Raw genomic sequence first — 14,742 nt, 5'->3', positions numbered from 1 at the left:
AGAGCGGGTCGTCCAATGATCGAAAGGTCGGCGGTTCGATTCCCGCTCTGTCCTAGTCATGTGCTGTTGTGTCCTTGGGCAAGACACTTTACCCACCTGGCCTCCAGTGCTGCTACTCACACTGGAGGATGAATGCGTGTGAATGCTGGTGGTGGTCGGAGGGGCCGTAGGCGCAGATTGTCAGCCACGCTTCCGTCAGTCTGCCCCAGGGCAGCTTTGGCTACAAACGTAGTTTACCACCGCTGAGTGAGAATGTGTGAGTGAATGAATAATGGATTCATTGTGAAGCGCTTTGAGTGCCTTGAAAAGCGCTATATAAATCTAATCCATTATTATTATTATTATTATTATTATGATTTCTTCATTTTTTGTCTCATTTTCTTCGTTTTTTGCCTCATTTTCTTCGTTTTTTGCCTCATTTTCTTCGTTTTTTGTCTCATTTTGTCTATTTTCACACTTTCTCATTCATTGAATTCACTCTTAGAATTACACTGCTGAGGCTTACACTTTGTATGAGCATAATGTTATTATTTTTCCCCCGGGTGTTTTATTGTGAAGGGCTGCTTCGGAAGCGCTGCGCTGCATTGCGGAACTTTAACGGCGCTGTGTTCGGAAAAGGCGTAAACATCCCGCAAACATTAGCGCCTGAAAACAGCGACTCATTGCGCCTCTCTGCGGTTCATGTAAAGCCTGTCGGTGCCGTCGCCAGTCCCGGTACCGTCCGCAGTGGTCGCAGTGAGCGTCGGCAGAGCAGCAGCAGCAGCGTCGGGGCGTTAGCCAGCCAGCTAGTTAGCATTAGCCTTAGCTTTAGCACCAGCTACGGACCGGAACCATGATAGCGCTCATCAACAAGCTGCTGGACTGGTTCAAGGCGCTGTTCTGGAAGGAGGAGATGGAGCTCACCCTGGTGGGGCTCCAGTACTCCGGGAAGACCACCTTCGTCAACGTGATAGCGGTAAGAGGCGCCCTCCGCCGGCTAGCAGCTGTCAATTAGTCGCTCCATTGTTGTCCGCCGCCGGGGCTCCGGCTCGGTTCCGGTCTCATCCGAACCTCCGCTGAACGTGACGGTTAAACGGCCTCACACCTGCCCCGGTGGACGTTTGACCTCCACGGTCAGTGTCCCAGACAGAAGGCCGCCTCCCGGGTCTGGACCGCCATCAGAGGCCGGAGAGCGGAGCTGCGGGTCCGCTGATGGAGGTCCGGTCCTCGGTCAGAGTGACCTTCCACCGCCCGGGGAGCAGCACCGAGGGCCGGTAGAGAGGAAATCTGGTCATTTAGTGGCTCTTAGTGGGGTGGTTTTCTGTGTATTTTGTGGTCATTAATGTCTCTGCAGTCAATTAGTGGTTTTTTTTGTCAGTTTTAGTTGTTGTTTTGTGTGTTTTTTAAGACTTAAATGATTAAATTCAGGTGTTCCAGCAGCTGGATGTTCAACAAAAGGGTAAACAATAAGACAACAGTGAATATCAGAGGATAAAGTGAAGGTAGAATGAAATAAAACAAAGTGAAATAATTAAAGAAAATATAAAATTATAGAAAATATAGAAACAATAAACACAATATACATGACTGACAGTATTTTTTTATTTTTTAAGAATACGTTTTTTTATGACACTTAGTGGTGGTTCTCTGTTTTTTGTGCTTATTTTGTGTCTCTGTGGTTGTTTATTGTTTTTTTATCGACAGTTTGGCTGTTTTGTGCCATTTTGTGGTCATTTTCTGTATTTTTATGATCATTCTGAGGTTCTTAGTGGTTGTTTTGTGGACATTTTTCACTAAATTCAGGTGTTCCAGCAGCTGGATGTTCAATAAAGAGGTAAACAATAAGAAAACATAGAATATTGGGGTATAAAATGAAGGTAGGGACGGTAACTGAAAGGGTTAGATAAAAGATTAAAATATAAAAAATATACTGTAGAAAAAAATAAACACAATATACAAGACTGACAGTATTTTTTTATTTTTAGGAATAAGGTTTTTTGTGACTCGCGGTGGTGGTTTTCTGTGTTTTATTGTGGTCAATAGTGTCTCTGCAGTCATTTAGTGGTTTTTTTGTCATGAGTGTGACTCTTTTTGTGGTCGTTTTATGTATTTTATGATCATTTTGTGTAAATTTGATCAGTTTCAGTTGTTGTTTTGTGTTTTTTTTAGACTTAAATGACTAAATTCAGGTGTTCTAGCAGCTGGATGTTCAATAAAGGGGTAAACAACAAGACAACAGTGAATTTTAAGGTGGAAATGAAGGTAGAATGAAATAAAATAAGAGAAGAACATGGAAAATATATCAAAAAATCAACAGAATGTACAAGAGTGACTTTTTTTCATTTTTTTTAAATATACAGAAATGTGCAAATGAACAGAATTCTTTTTTGTGATCATTTTGTGTATTTTTTGTGGTCATTTAGTGCAAATTTGGTCATTTTGTGTCTCCGATTGGACGTTTTGTGTGTTTTTTGTTTGTTTTTCGTGTCTCTGCAGTCGTTTTTTGTTCACTTCGTATCTCAGATCCGACTGATTATCGGCTGTTAGTAGTAAGAGATTTCATTCCTATAAAACCTCCAGACTGAGCCGATTTTATCGAGTGTTTTCAGTGTGATTCTCATTCACACATCAATGTCCATAATGTGGTTTGATTTCTATGAACATAAAATGAACGAGACAGACGTTGTCGCTGAGCCCAGGATGTAGTGATGGTGCCCCTGGATAAAAATATGGAGTCGAAATACTAAATATTAATATTAAAATATACTAATACTAAATAAAAAAAAGTAAGTTTTTAATCTCTGAAGCTGAAGTCAGTTAATCTACACGACCAAATAATTTGTAGATAATTCAAAAAAGATAAATTAATATGAAACGCAATATAAGGAAGTAAAAACTAAAAATAAACAGAATATTCTTCACTCTGATAGAAAATGATTATTTATGAGCTGGATTTCTGTCAAACATCCAGTAACAGCTGATTAACGGTAAATTCTTCACAGTTTTATGGATTTTTTTGTGGCTTAAAGTCACAGTTTGGAGTGAATCTATTAAATCATTATTAGTAGTTCTGAAATAAAATCTCATGAGGATTTGGTGTGTTGCTCAGTGATGAACAATGTTAAATCTGTGATGCATTAAAAATGATAAAGGCTCATTTCTCATCTTGTTTGTTTGGTTTCATGTTTAAAAGATGTTAAGGGGTGTTTTTCTGTGTCTCAGTCTGGACAGTTCAGTGAAGACATGATTCCTACAGTCGGGTTCAACATGAGGAAGATCACCAAAGGAAACGTCACCATCAAGGTCAGTTCAGTTCAGATAAATTATTCAGAAACACCAGAATAACGTCACGTGGATTCAGAAATAGATGCTGATTTGCTGCTGTTCTCTCTAGAACACAGTTTCAGACTGAATATTTAGGATTTAAACAGTTCAAAGAAGTTTCCTTTACCACTCCTTACTGTTTTTATTTTAGCTCACTTATCTTAGTTTTGCTATTAACTGCATTTATTTTTGTGTTGTTGTCAGTTTTTCTGAGCAAAATGTGGCACAAGAATTTCTCAGGATTAATAAACTTCCATCTCATCTTTTTTGCATATTCACAACAATATGTGGAGTTGAAATGTGTATTTTTATTGACGTAGTTAAAAATGTCAAACTCCCATGACGCCCTCAGCAGCTCATCCACCGCTCCACGACCAGGACAGGGTCCACATTTCTCCTCCAATCCATCAGAGCCTCCCTTCCAGCCCCTGAGGGTAAACTTTCCTGGGGAGGCTGAGAAGTGTGATACCCCAGTAGTTGGAGCACACTCTCTGGTTCCCCTTGTTGAAGATGGGAACCACCATCCTGGTCTGCCACTCCACAAGCACCCGATGCCCATGCAACATTGAAGAGACGCATCAGCCATGACAGTCCAACAATGTCCAGAGCCTTCAGCATCTCAGGGCGGATCTCGTCCACACCTGGCGCTACTGAGGAGCTTCTTAACTACCTCAGCAACCTCTGCCATGGATAAGGTTGAAGATTCCCCCGAGTCTTGAGGCTCTGCCTCCTCCACAGAGGATGTGTTTACCAGGTTCAGGAGTTGCTCAAAGTGCTCTTTCCACCTCCCAACGCCCTGGCGGCTTCCGCCACCACTGGTGTCCACCAGTGGGTTCTTGGGTTACCACTGTGACAGGCCCCAGTGACCTTCAGGCCATAGCTCCTAACAGCTGCTTCTGCAATGGAGGCTTTGAACATGGACCACTCAGATTCCATGTCCCCAACCTCCCCCAGAATGCAGGAGAAACTCTACTGGAGGTGGGAGTTGAAAACCCCACAGACAGGGTCCTCCGCCAGATGTTCCCAGTTCACCCTCACTGCACGTTTGGGTTTACCAGGTCTGTCTGGTAGTCTTCCCTTCCATTGGATCCAACTCACCACCAGGTGGTGATCAGCTGACAGCTCTGCTTCTCTTTTCACCAGAGTGTCCGAGACATACGACCACAGGTCTGATGATACGACTATGAAGCCAATCATCAACCTTTGGTCTAAGATGCTCTGGTTCCAGGTACACTTACGAGAACCTTCCGCTCCAACATGGTGTTTGTTATGTCTAGTCTATGGCTAGCACAGAAGTCCAATAACAAAACGCTGCTTGGGTTCAGATGAGGCCGTTCGTCCCAATCACCTCCTCCAGGTTTCTCCATCTTCGCCCGCGTGAGCGTTGAAGGCCCCCAAAAGAACTATGGAGTCCCCAGGTGGTCCCCCCTTCCAGGAACTACCCAGAGACTCCAAGAAGGTTGAAGGCGGCTGGGCTCAGCCTTAGAGATAGGGGGAGAAGCTCAGACATCTGGAGGGAGCTCGGAGTTGAGCTGCTGATCCTTCACCTCTAAAGGAACCAGTTGAGGAGGTTTGGACATCTGATTCAGATCCTCCAGGGAGACTTCCATGGAGGTTTTCTGAACATGTCCTCCTGGGAGGAGACCCCAGGGTAGACCCAGAACCCTCTGGAGGGATTATATATCTCATCTGGCCTGGGAACACCCAGGAAGAGCTGGAAAGGGTTGCTGGGAGGAGGAACGTCTGGAATGACCTGCTTCAACCCAACCTCGGACAAAAGAAACAAAATGGGAGGATAAATGTTTTAGTTTCAGGTAATAAAATCAGTTTTTTGTCCTTTTTCTTTGTTTATCTTTAGCTCTGGGACATCGGCGGTCAGCCTCGGTTCAGGAGTATGTGGGAACGTTACTGTCGAGGAGTCAGCGCCATCGTGTGAGTTTCCCAAACCACTGTTTCATGTTTTCTTGGTGTTTTCATGTTATTGTCATGTTGTTTTCCTGATGTTTTCATGGTGTTTCCTCCTGTTGCAGGTACATGGTGGATGCAGCAGATCCGGAGAAGATCGAAGCCTCTAAGAATGAACTCCACAACCTGCTGGACAAGCCTCAGCTGCAGGGAATCCCTGTAAGAACACAAACCTGAGTGTTGTTATTAACCAGCAGCTAATTTAACGATAATTAATCGCTTCAGGTCTGTTTCTGAAGACTATAAATGCTCTAAGTGAATATATTTTCCTGTCAGTGACTCTGAGCTGCACTTTATCACTCTGAAACGCTAAAATTCATAAAAACATAAAACTCAACATTAGAGGTCCACCAATATGGGATTTTCAAAGGCCAATACCAATTTTTAAAAAAAAATTTCAGCCGATGCCTGATATCTAAAGCCGATTGTAGAAGCCGATTTTTAAGGCCGATATCCCTTTTTTTTTTTTTTTTTTAAAAAGCACATCGATTACAAAAGGCAATTTAAACACTAAAAGTATATACATGTATATATTACAAATTAAATACACTAGTAGAACTCTAACATTTATTGAACACAAAAAGTGAAAAAGTACAATAACATAAAAAAAATACTTAAAGTTTACAAAAAATACAATTGAAAAGTAACCTGAAAGTGGTTAGGGTTAGGCTTGTTGTTGCCTGGCTCACTCGCTCCGCTCATGCTCCGCTCTCTGAGTGCCGGGGGTCCTTCTAAGGGAAAAGCGGTCGCGGCAGCTGCCCGTACGGGTGACTGATCACAAATTGGCTTTTTATTTGTAAATATCGGCCTATGGCCGATATTGAAAAAAGTCCATATATCGGCCCAAAATATCGGCCAGCCGATGTATCGGTCTACCTCTACTCAACATTCAGTCACTCACAGAGAATCATCAGTAGACGGATCAATGAAAACAAGTCGCTTCTTAGAGTTGATTTAAATCTGAAACTCTGAACAGAACCCAGACCAGGTTAGCTTCACACCATCGGTTACCATGGTGATACAGCTTCACAGCATCGGTTACCATGGTGATCTGGGAGGGACAAACAGAGCCTCCTCAGTTACAGTGAAGGTTTAACCTGGTTTATGATCTCAGAACCTCCACCTTTATATCTGTTATGTTAGAAACTACTCAGAACCAGAGGCTAACATTTAAACTGAACCAGCTGATGTTTGCTCCTCAGGTTCTGGTTCTGGGGAACAAGAGGGACCTGTCAGGAGCTCTGGATGAGAAGGAGCTCATAGAGAGGATGTGAGTCCAACAACACCACAGTTCTGTTCAACTTTAGCTGCTGTTTACTTCCTGTTTCACCGTCTGACTTTTTCTGAACAGGAACCTGTCGGCCATCCAGGACAGAGAGATCTGCTGCTACTCCATCTCCTGCAAGGAGAAAGACAACATCGGTAACACACACACACACACACACACACACACACACACACACACACACACACACACACACACAGACACACACACACACACACACACACACAAGCTATCAAAAAGTTGAAACCAGCCTAAACCTGAAGATGGAACAGTTAAAAACTGTCAGACTCAGCTGGTTAAGAGTCCTCAAACTTTGTTCAAAATGACTCAAATTTTGTCCCAAATGACTCCAATTTTGTCCCAAATTTTGTCCCAAATGACTCAAACTCTGTTCAAAATGACTCAAACTTTGTCCAAAATTGACACGCAGTTCCTCCTGTTACTCCACAGACTGACTTTGCTCTTCGACAGAAAGAAACAAGTCATTTATTAGACTCATTTCCTTGTTTATGGCGCTAAGTTTTACCACTAAACTCACCACTAGCCTCACTTTAGCCTCAGCTCCAGTTTAATCTTCAGCTCCAGTTTAATCTTCAGCTGCAGTTTAATCTTCAGCTCCAGTTTAATCCTCAGCTGCAGTTTAATCCTCAGCTGCAGTTTAATCCTCAGCTGCAGTTTAATCCTCAGCTGCAGTTTAATCTTCAGCTCCAGTTTAATCTTCAGCTCCAGTTTAATCCTCAGCTCCACTTTAATCCTCAGATCTAGTTTAATCTTCAGGTGCAGTTTAATCCTCAGCTCCAGTTTAATCCTCAGCTGCAATTTAATCCTCAGCTGCAGTTTAATCCTCAGCTGCAGTTTAATCCTCAGCTGCAGTTTAATCCTCAGCTGCAGTTTAATCCTCAGCTCCAGTTTAATCCTCAGCTCCAGTTTAATCCTCAGCTGCAGTTTAATCCTCAGCTCCACATCATTCCAGAGCTTTCTTCTCTCTCTGCAGACATCACCCTCCAGTGGTTGATCCAACACTCCCGGACTAAGAGGAGTTCCTGAGAAATGACGTCAGAACAGGCCACGCCCACTGTCCCCCTAATGCCCCCCCCACCCCCACCCCCCCACAGATGCACTGATACTAAATCAGTTTGATCAGAAACCAAAGACTTGCAGACCTCACAGCAGATTTTAAATACAGAACACACAGAACTGAAGATAATTTATCAATAATTTATTGTCATCATTAAACAACAGTTTCTCTTCTATGAACTTTCTTGAAGCAGAAATCAGGTTTTTGAACTCAGACCAGCCTCCAACATGCAGGGTTTTATGAAAGTAGTCTCAATATTTCCACCTTAATGTGATCAGAAAGGATCAGCTGCTGTATCTATGGAGGTTCCAGCAGAGTTAAAGCAGAAAGAATGTTTGTCCAACCTGAAAAATGTGACTGAAAGTAGTTGGACATCTTGTTCCAGGGTCCTTGACTTACATGGGAATTCTGTTCCTACGGTGCAACGTAACGTGACGTAAGTCGGAACTCATTTAAGTACCTCTGTCGTCACCGAAAATCATGATCTAGGACGCGACGACGTATTCATCCGCTCCGCTCGCCAAATAGTTCCCGCACGAAATTAGTTTTAACGTCACAAACGCCGTATGTCAGAATGATGGAGCAAGACTTTCTTAATAAATTTATGTCAGATGGTGACGTAACCAAGAAACACCATAAGTCGAGGACGTCGTAAACCGAGGACCTGCTGTAATTTAGATCTTTGACGTATTCGGACAAACTGAACCTTTTTCTATCCGACTCTGTGGCTTATTATCAGTGTGTAGAGGTCGTTGATTCAACCAGTTTCTGTCTGATAGATGGTGTCATTCTAGAAACTTGTTTTAAAAATATAACACGCTTTTCAAACCTGCCAGCAGGGTTTGGGTTCATATAATAACCTGATTATCTCCTGTTTCTGTTATTTTACCTGCATGGAGGAAGTTTAATCCAAAGCAGTAAAATGATAGAAGATTAAAAATGATTACATTTATTAACTTGGGTTTCATTTATCGAAGTAGAACAGACATTTTTGTTCATCAAAGGTTCAGGAATTACAGGAAAATAGAGATTTCTGTCTGGTGTTGTGGATATTTTCCCTTAAAGAAGAACTGCTTGCTGTTCGTTCTTCTCTTTCCTGAAATCTGCCCTTCCATAGACGGAGTTCTAGCAGCTGGATGTCGTCATTCTTTCACTAAACCGGCTCTCAAACATTAAAACATCCTGCAGGTGTTTTTCCAGGAGCAGCTTTTAGCAGAAACTCTTATTTCCTGATATTTTCAGTTCATCACTGACTCTAAACCGACTCTAAACTGAAAACACTTAAGTAGAAAACACCTAAAATCTCCTGAAACATTCTTAGAAGATTCCTAAAATCTTCAGAAACATCGTTAGAAGATACCTAAAATCTCCAGAAACATAGTTAGAAGATACCTAAAATCTCCAGAAACATAAACCAAGCTCCTGCTGAGTGTAACTGAAATAATAAACCGGACCGATGAGTCCAGAATCGTTGGTATCGGTGCATCTCCACGGATCCACACAGCAGCTTCCAGGAGAAATGATCTTTATCTGCTGTCCAGAACTTTTATTCATCCAGAAACCTGCGAGAATCTTTTTCCTTTAACGGAGGTAAAAACCCACCGTTGGCATCGTTAGCATCGTTAGCTGCTGTGTGGTCCGTGCTGGTTTCCCATGATCCTCATCTCTCCTCTCCCTCCATCCATAGTTTCACTTTCTCTACTCCTTCCTGTCTGTCGTAAACTGCTCGTCCTCCGACTGTTTCCTATTTTCTTAATTTTAAATGTTCTCTCTCTTCCTGGTCGCCAAGCCCCGCCCCCTCGCCATCTCTCTGTCTCTCTCCGGCCGAGCGAGGGATTAAGAACCTTTTTATTGCACTGTTTTGATTTTTGTTTTTGTAAGATATTAATAATGAGAATAATGTTAATAATCTTCTTATTGTGACATAACCGGCCGTACAGGAAGTGGTACTTCACCTGCAGAAGGTTTCTGTTCATATCTCTGTAATAAGAAGCTTTTAATTTCTTTTATATTTTTATTTTATATTGTTCTTCTGTTGACTTGGTAAGTCTAACCAGTGTTTCTGCTCTGTCGCTGCTGATTGGACCGGAGGTGTCATGTGACCTCAGTGACCTCATCTGTTTCAGTTTTTTAATTTAAAATGTGTTGGTTTTAAAAGTTTTCATGTTTTCTTCTTGACACGTTTCCATGATTTATGACGACATGAACGACGGCGTATTTATGAGAGAGATAAAAGAAATGATAACATAAATTGAAGTTTTTTTAAACTAGTTTTATTTAAGTTTCCTGTAATTTATCAGATGGTCAGAAATTAAAGGAAAATTCAGCGATTAACACAGAAAAATGGCCTCATAAATATCTGTGTCTGTGGTCGCCAGTATTTAAATTTTAGATAATAGAAAATTTATTTAATAGTGTAATGAAATTATCGTTTTGATTTAAAATAAAACTCCATTTAGCGACAAACACTAATAACCTGTAAACACCAAGAATTGAGCTGAAATCAGCAGAAAAATATGTGCAAATAAACTTAACTTGCTGCTTTTTAATTTAATTACATCCAGTTTGTTTTTCCATTTCTGAAAGCAGGACTTGAAAGAATCCTGCCAATAATTTTAAGTTTTATTTTTATTACAAATGACCTAAAATTGGGCCGATTCTAAAATTAAATGCAAACATTTGGATTCTGATTTTAAAATTTACCTGTCATATGGCATTAATTTAATTTTTGAAACATAATGATTTTTTTTGTCCATATTAATGTTGACGGCCATAAACCCACCAAATGTTCTGCTTTTGGCTGTAGGAGTGAACATGAGAGTCTTCATGCACTCACACTTGCCCAAAATTACTTCATAATTGTCCAGAAGGACTCAAAACTAATCCAAAATTAATTAAAATGTGTTCAGAATGACTTAAATTTTGTCCACAATGACTCAAAGATGGTCCAAAATAATTGATATTTGTCCATAATGACTCAAAACCAGCTGCAAGAGTGAACATGACTCCAAAATGACCCACAGCTGCTCCGAAATGAATTAAAAACACGTTCGAAATGACTCAAAATTTGTCCCAAATGACAAAAAAATTGTCCGAAATGAAAATATGTCCAAAATAACTGGAATTTGTCCGAAATTACTCAAACGTACCTGCGAGACTGAATACGACAGTCTTCTTATGAACATATTTCTGTTATTTATTGGTGCTTCTTTGCTTTATGCTAATGATGAAAGAGAAGGTTTGTGTTTTGTTTTTTTTTACTTAAACCTTCAGCAAAACCTTCAACATAAATAATAAACTCATAAATATTCTGGTCTCTTAAAAACCTCTCTCAGAAATACTCGAGTCTCAAACCGTAGCACCGAATCATTGTTAGCATTAATGTGTTAGCATTACCATGTTAGCGTGCTAATGTCCTGGTCAGATCTGTGGACTCACATCACATCCTGGTCCCGACAGCAGCCAATCAGATGGCAGAACAAACAGGAAATGAAGGAGCGTCACCTGTTTGTACGTTGTTCCGTACTGAGCTCGTTTAGGTTCTGAGTGGTCAAACCTTCAGCGGTGCATCATGGGAGATTTATTCTGCACAAATTCTGCTTCACTGTCGGGACAAACAGAGCTAAAGAGGTTCGAGGCCTTCGTTAAACGCCCGATCAAAAGGTTTAGCCAGGAGCGGTCTGAACTTCAGAAGATGTTCCTCCTCAGCCAGCATCATCATTTAGCCTGTTTAGAATATTTCCACAACCTTTAGGTTCCCAGAAACCATGTTCAGAGGAACCACCAGTGATGTACAGGTGTGTTAAAGTTTGATCACCTGAGTTGGAGAAAGATTGAGGTTCCAGAAATAGAAGATCACAGTCTCGAAAACACAAGTTCAACATTCAAATAATCCTTCAGTCTATAAGTAGAGTTCTTTAAAATGCTTTTATTGATTCCCAGCTCCCAAATACTCCGGTTCTAATTCAACAATGTGAAACTATACCTACTAAGAACTTGGACTAAACCTGTTAGATTGGACCAATGAGACTGAAGAGTGAAAAAATTGAACCCCGAACAACGCGAGATCAAACTCAGAAGGAAGTGAGATTAAACTCCTACAAACCAAACTGTTAAGAACACAAGATTTAAACCCCAACAAGGGAGAACTAAACTAAAACAAGACGAGATTAAACCTTTAGAACCAGATCAGAGCTCCAACAAGGCAAATTTAATCTCCCAAGAGTGAGACTCTGAACCTTCAAAAACCTGAAAAAACATGAGATTGAACTTGTGAGAACACAAAGTTTAACCTCCAACAGAGTAAAAGTAAACTTGTAGGAACCAAGATGAAATCCCTAAAACGCAAGATCAAACTGGTAGGAACCAAGACTGAAGCCCCAACGGAACCGGATCAAATGAGAGATCAAACGCCCAACAATGTGAGACTGAACTTGTGAGGACACAGACTTGAACCTCCAGCAGATCAAAAACAAACTTGTAAGATGCAAGATGAACCTGAACAAGGCAAAGGAACTGAAACCCCCAAAATATGAGATCAAACTTGTAGGAACCAAAAGGCTCCCTAAAATGTGAGATTAAGCTTTCAAAAATGCAGGTTTTAACCGCTGAGGATGTGAGATGAAACCCTCCAGAAGATGCTTGAATCTTCTCTGGTTAGCGAAGGTTCCACACCAAACGCCTGTTCTCAGTGCCAAACTCTAAACAGAACCGTACGTGGTTCTAAGTCTGAAGCTCAGCTCTGTTGATCCCGACAATGAAAATCTGCTTTTATCTTCATAATCACTTTGAACCGTGAATCTGAAGCAGCTGGTGAAGGCCTGAAGGTTCCTGAAGATCCTGAAGGTTCCTGATGAAACAACAACAAGCACAACCGACTAAATGTCTGTAAACCAACAGCTCTGGAACGTTCAGACCTTCAGAGGATCGGTTCTCCAGCTGCTTCGGCGTTCAGGTTCTGGTGTTTTCTGAACCAACGAGGAGTCGTTGTCCACTCGAGATCTTCTGATCAGCCAGAAAAGTGATTATTAGTTATTGATGACGTCAGACAGGATGAAGTGCAGGGAGGACTTCAGGAACACATTATGTTGGAACCTGGTGTCCTGGAAAGACCTGAAGTCCTCCTGAAGGTCTGCTCTGGTTGGTTCTGGTCTCTTCTGTTGGCATGCTGAGGGCAGGGATTGTATATCTGTGGAACCTGATGAAGTAAATGGAAACTTTGGTGCAACTTTACCAAAAAATGGCCTTAATCCAGTGTGTCAACCTGAGTATTAACCTGCGGAAAAGTACTGCAAGTACTTCAAACAATGCAATAAAGTAGTTCAAGTGTCGACATTGTGCTCTAACATGGTGTTCTAGATGAGGTGGGATCGCATGGAGCTTACAGTACTTTTCTTACGGGTCGTACATTGGAATATGGTCATTGAGATACGAAGCCTGACCTGTTACGTTTGAAGGTGGATGATGAAGACCTGAGGTCCTGCAGGTACAAACTGAAGCTGTGCAGGATCCTTAACGGTCGTCCTGTGCAGTTAAATTCTCATCAGAAAGTCGTTAACTTGAGTTTCTGGCAGAATTGGCAGCAAAAAAAAGGCAAAATCCAGATGGAACGAGCAGCATCTGCAGCCTCTTAAATGACCAAACAGTCGAATCAACACTGAACCTTCAAACCTTCACTAAGGAGGGTTGGTGTTGATTTCTAATAACCAGACTGGAGGCTACTTCCTGTAGCACTTGAAAAATAACTCTGGAAACAGACCAGCGTCAGTTTAAGGTTTCCAGAGCTTTTGACCACATCGCCAGAGTATCTGCAGCCTTTGAGGAGTCTTAGAAAGTCACAAAAGTCTTAAGAGGTCTTCAGTTCTGAGATTTGATACCAACATGATTTAAAGTTGCAGCGTTAAATGTCAAATCAGTTGGTTTTACGTCCTACAGAGTCTTAATTTTTAGACAGAACCTCCTGGACCGTCACAACAGCGACTCTTCAACTCATTTTCCAGTTTGTGAAAGAAGATGTTGGAAAGTTTCCGCATGTGGCCACGAAATGTCCCCACATGCGGCTCGTTTATTAGGTTGTCCAAACAGAACTTCCTGTGTTGTGACACATGAAGGTTGGATCATTTCAGGTCTGAAGACGAGTAACGTTTCTAAAGTTATAATGGCTAGTAGATGGGTGAAAACGTGGCTGAAAGCTTCATAGGTTCTGGTTCCGTCTGGGTTTTCCTGCTGCTGGTTCTGTCGGCGGCTGCAGGATGAACTCGGTCAGACAGCGTCAGTCTGAACCTGTTTGTACATTATTGTTTGATTCAGTTGATATAATGTGTTTTAATAGAAACATGCTTGTGTATGATACTAATTAAATACTATGGAGAAACGAAGTGCTGGTGTGGTCTTTACTTCTGTGTAGTGCTTAGAGCAGGAGGAGATCCAGGTTTGTTTTGGTCGGAACCAAACCAAAGACTGGATATACTCCTGTATATATAAGTACATGTACATTTTTATTTTTTAAAACATTAACCATTTTATCAGTAAAATGTCCATAAACTCCCTTTGCTTCAGCTCGGTGATGTCTACAGATGTCTGTTAATACATAAATATTCAGTTTACTCTCAAATACAACAAAAAGTCTCCAGCATTCAGGTTCTTTATAGAAACTCAGCATCAGACTGTAGCTGCAGTGTTTCTGATCAGACAGCAGGGGGCAGCAAACACTCACAGATTAGTGGAACCAGAGTGGTGGTGTGATGTTTATAGGTTTAGCTTTAGGAGAATCCTTTGATTAGTTTGAGGTCATTATTTGGCCTCAATAGTTTCTCAGAACTTCCTCAATAGTTCCCCAGTAGTTTCTCAGTACTTTCCCAGTAGTTCAATTCAATTTTATTTATATAACGCCAATTACAGTCAGATTGTCTCGAGATGCTTTACAGAACCCACATGCCTGACGCCCAGAGCAGCCCTAAGGCGACACTGGCAAGGAAAACACTCTTTTAACAGGGAAAAAACCTTGAGCAGAACCCGGCTCTAATGTGGGGGGACCCATCTGCTGCTGGAAGGAGGGTTGAGAGGGACAGAAGAGGTAGAGGGATAGAGGTAGAGGGTTACAGTTGGTGGG

At 41.5% G+C, this 14,742-nt stretch overlaps 1 protein-coding gene across 1 annotated transcript; it reads left to right on the top strand.

Moving 5' to 3' along the window:
- The first annotated feature begins 569 nt into the window (after positions 1 to 569).
- On the top strand, positions 570 to 14,008 carry LOC111584472 (ADP-ribosylation factor-like protein 8A). Its single transcript, XM_023293624.3, has 7 exons — positions 570 to 955; positions 3,202 to 3,282; positions 5,162 to 5,235; positions 5,334 to 5,427; positions 6,471 to 6,538; positions 6,620 to 6,690; positions 7,548 to 14,008. The coding sequence occupies exons 1-7, from the start codon at positions 833 to 835 to the stop codon at positions 7,598 to 7,600; spliced, it is 564 nt and encodes a 187-aa protein (XP_023149392.1). The 5' UTR covers positions 570 to 832; the 3' UTR covers positions 7,601 to 14,008.
- The last annotated feature ends 734 nt before the right edge of the window (positions 14,009 to 14,742 follow it).

This window comes from Amphiprion ocellaris, chromosome 8, assembly GCF_022539595.1.
Source record: "Amphiprion ocellaris isolate individual 3 ecotype Okinawa chromosome 8, ASM2253959v1, whole genome shotgun sequence".
Classification (NCBI taxonomy): domain Eukaryota; kingdom Metazoa; phylum Chordata; class Actinopteri; family Pomacentridae; genus Amphiprion; species Amphiprion ocellaris.
This window is presented reverse-complemented; position numbering and strand designations above follow the sequence as displayed.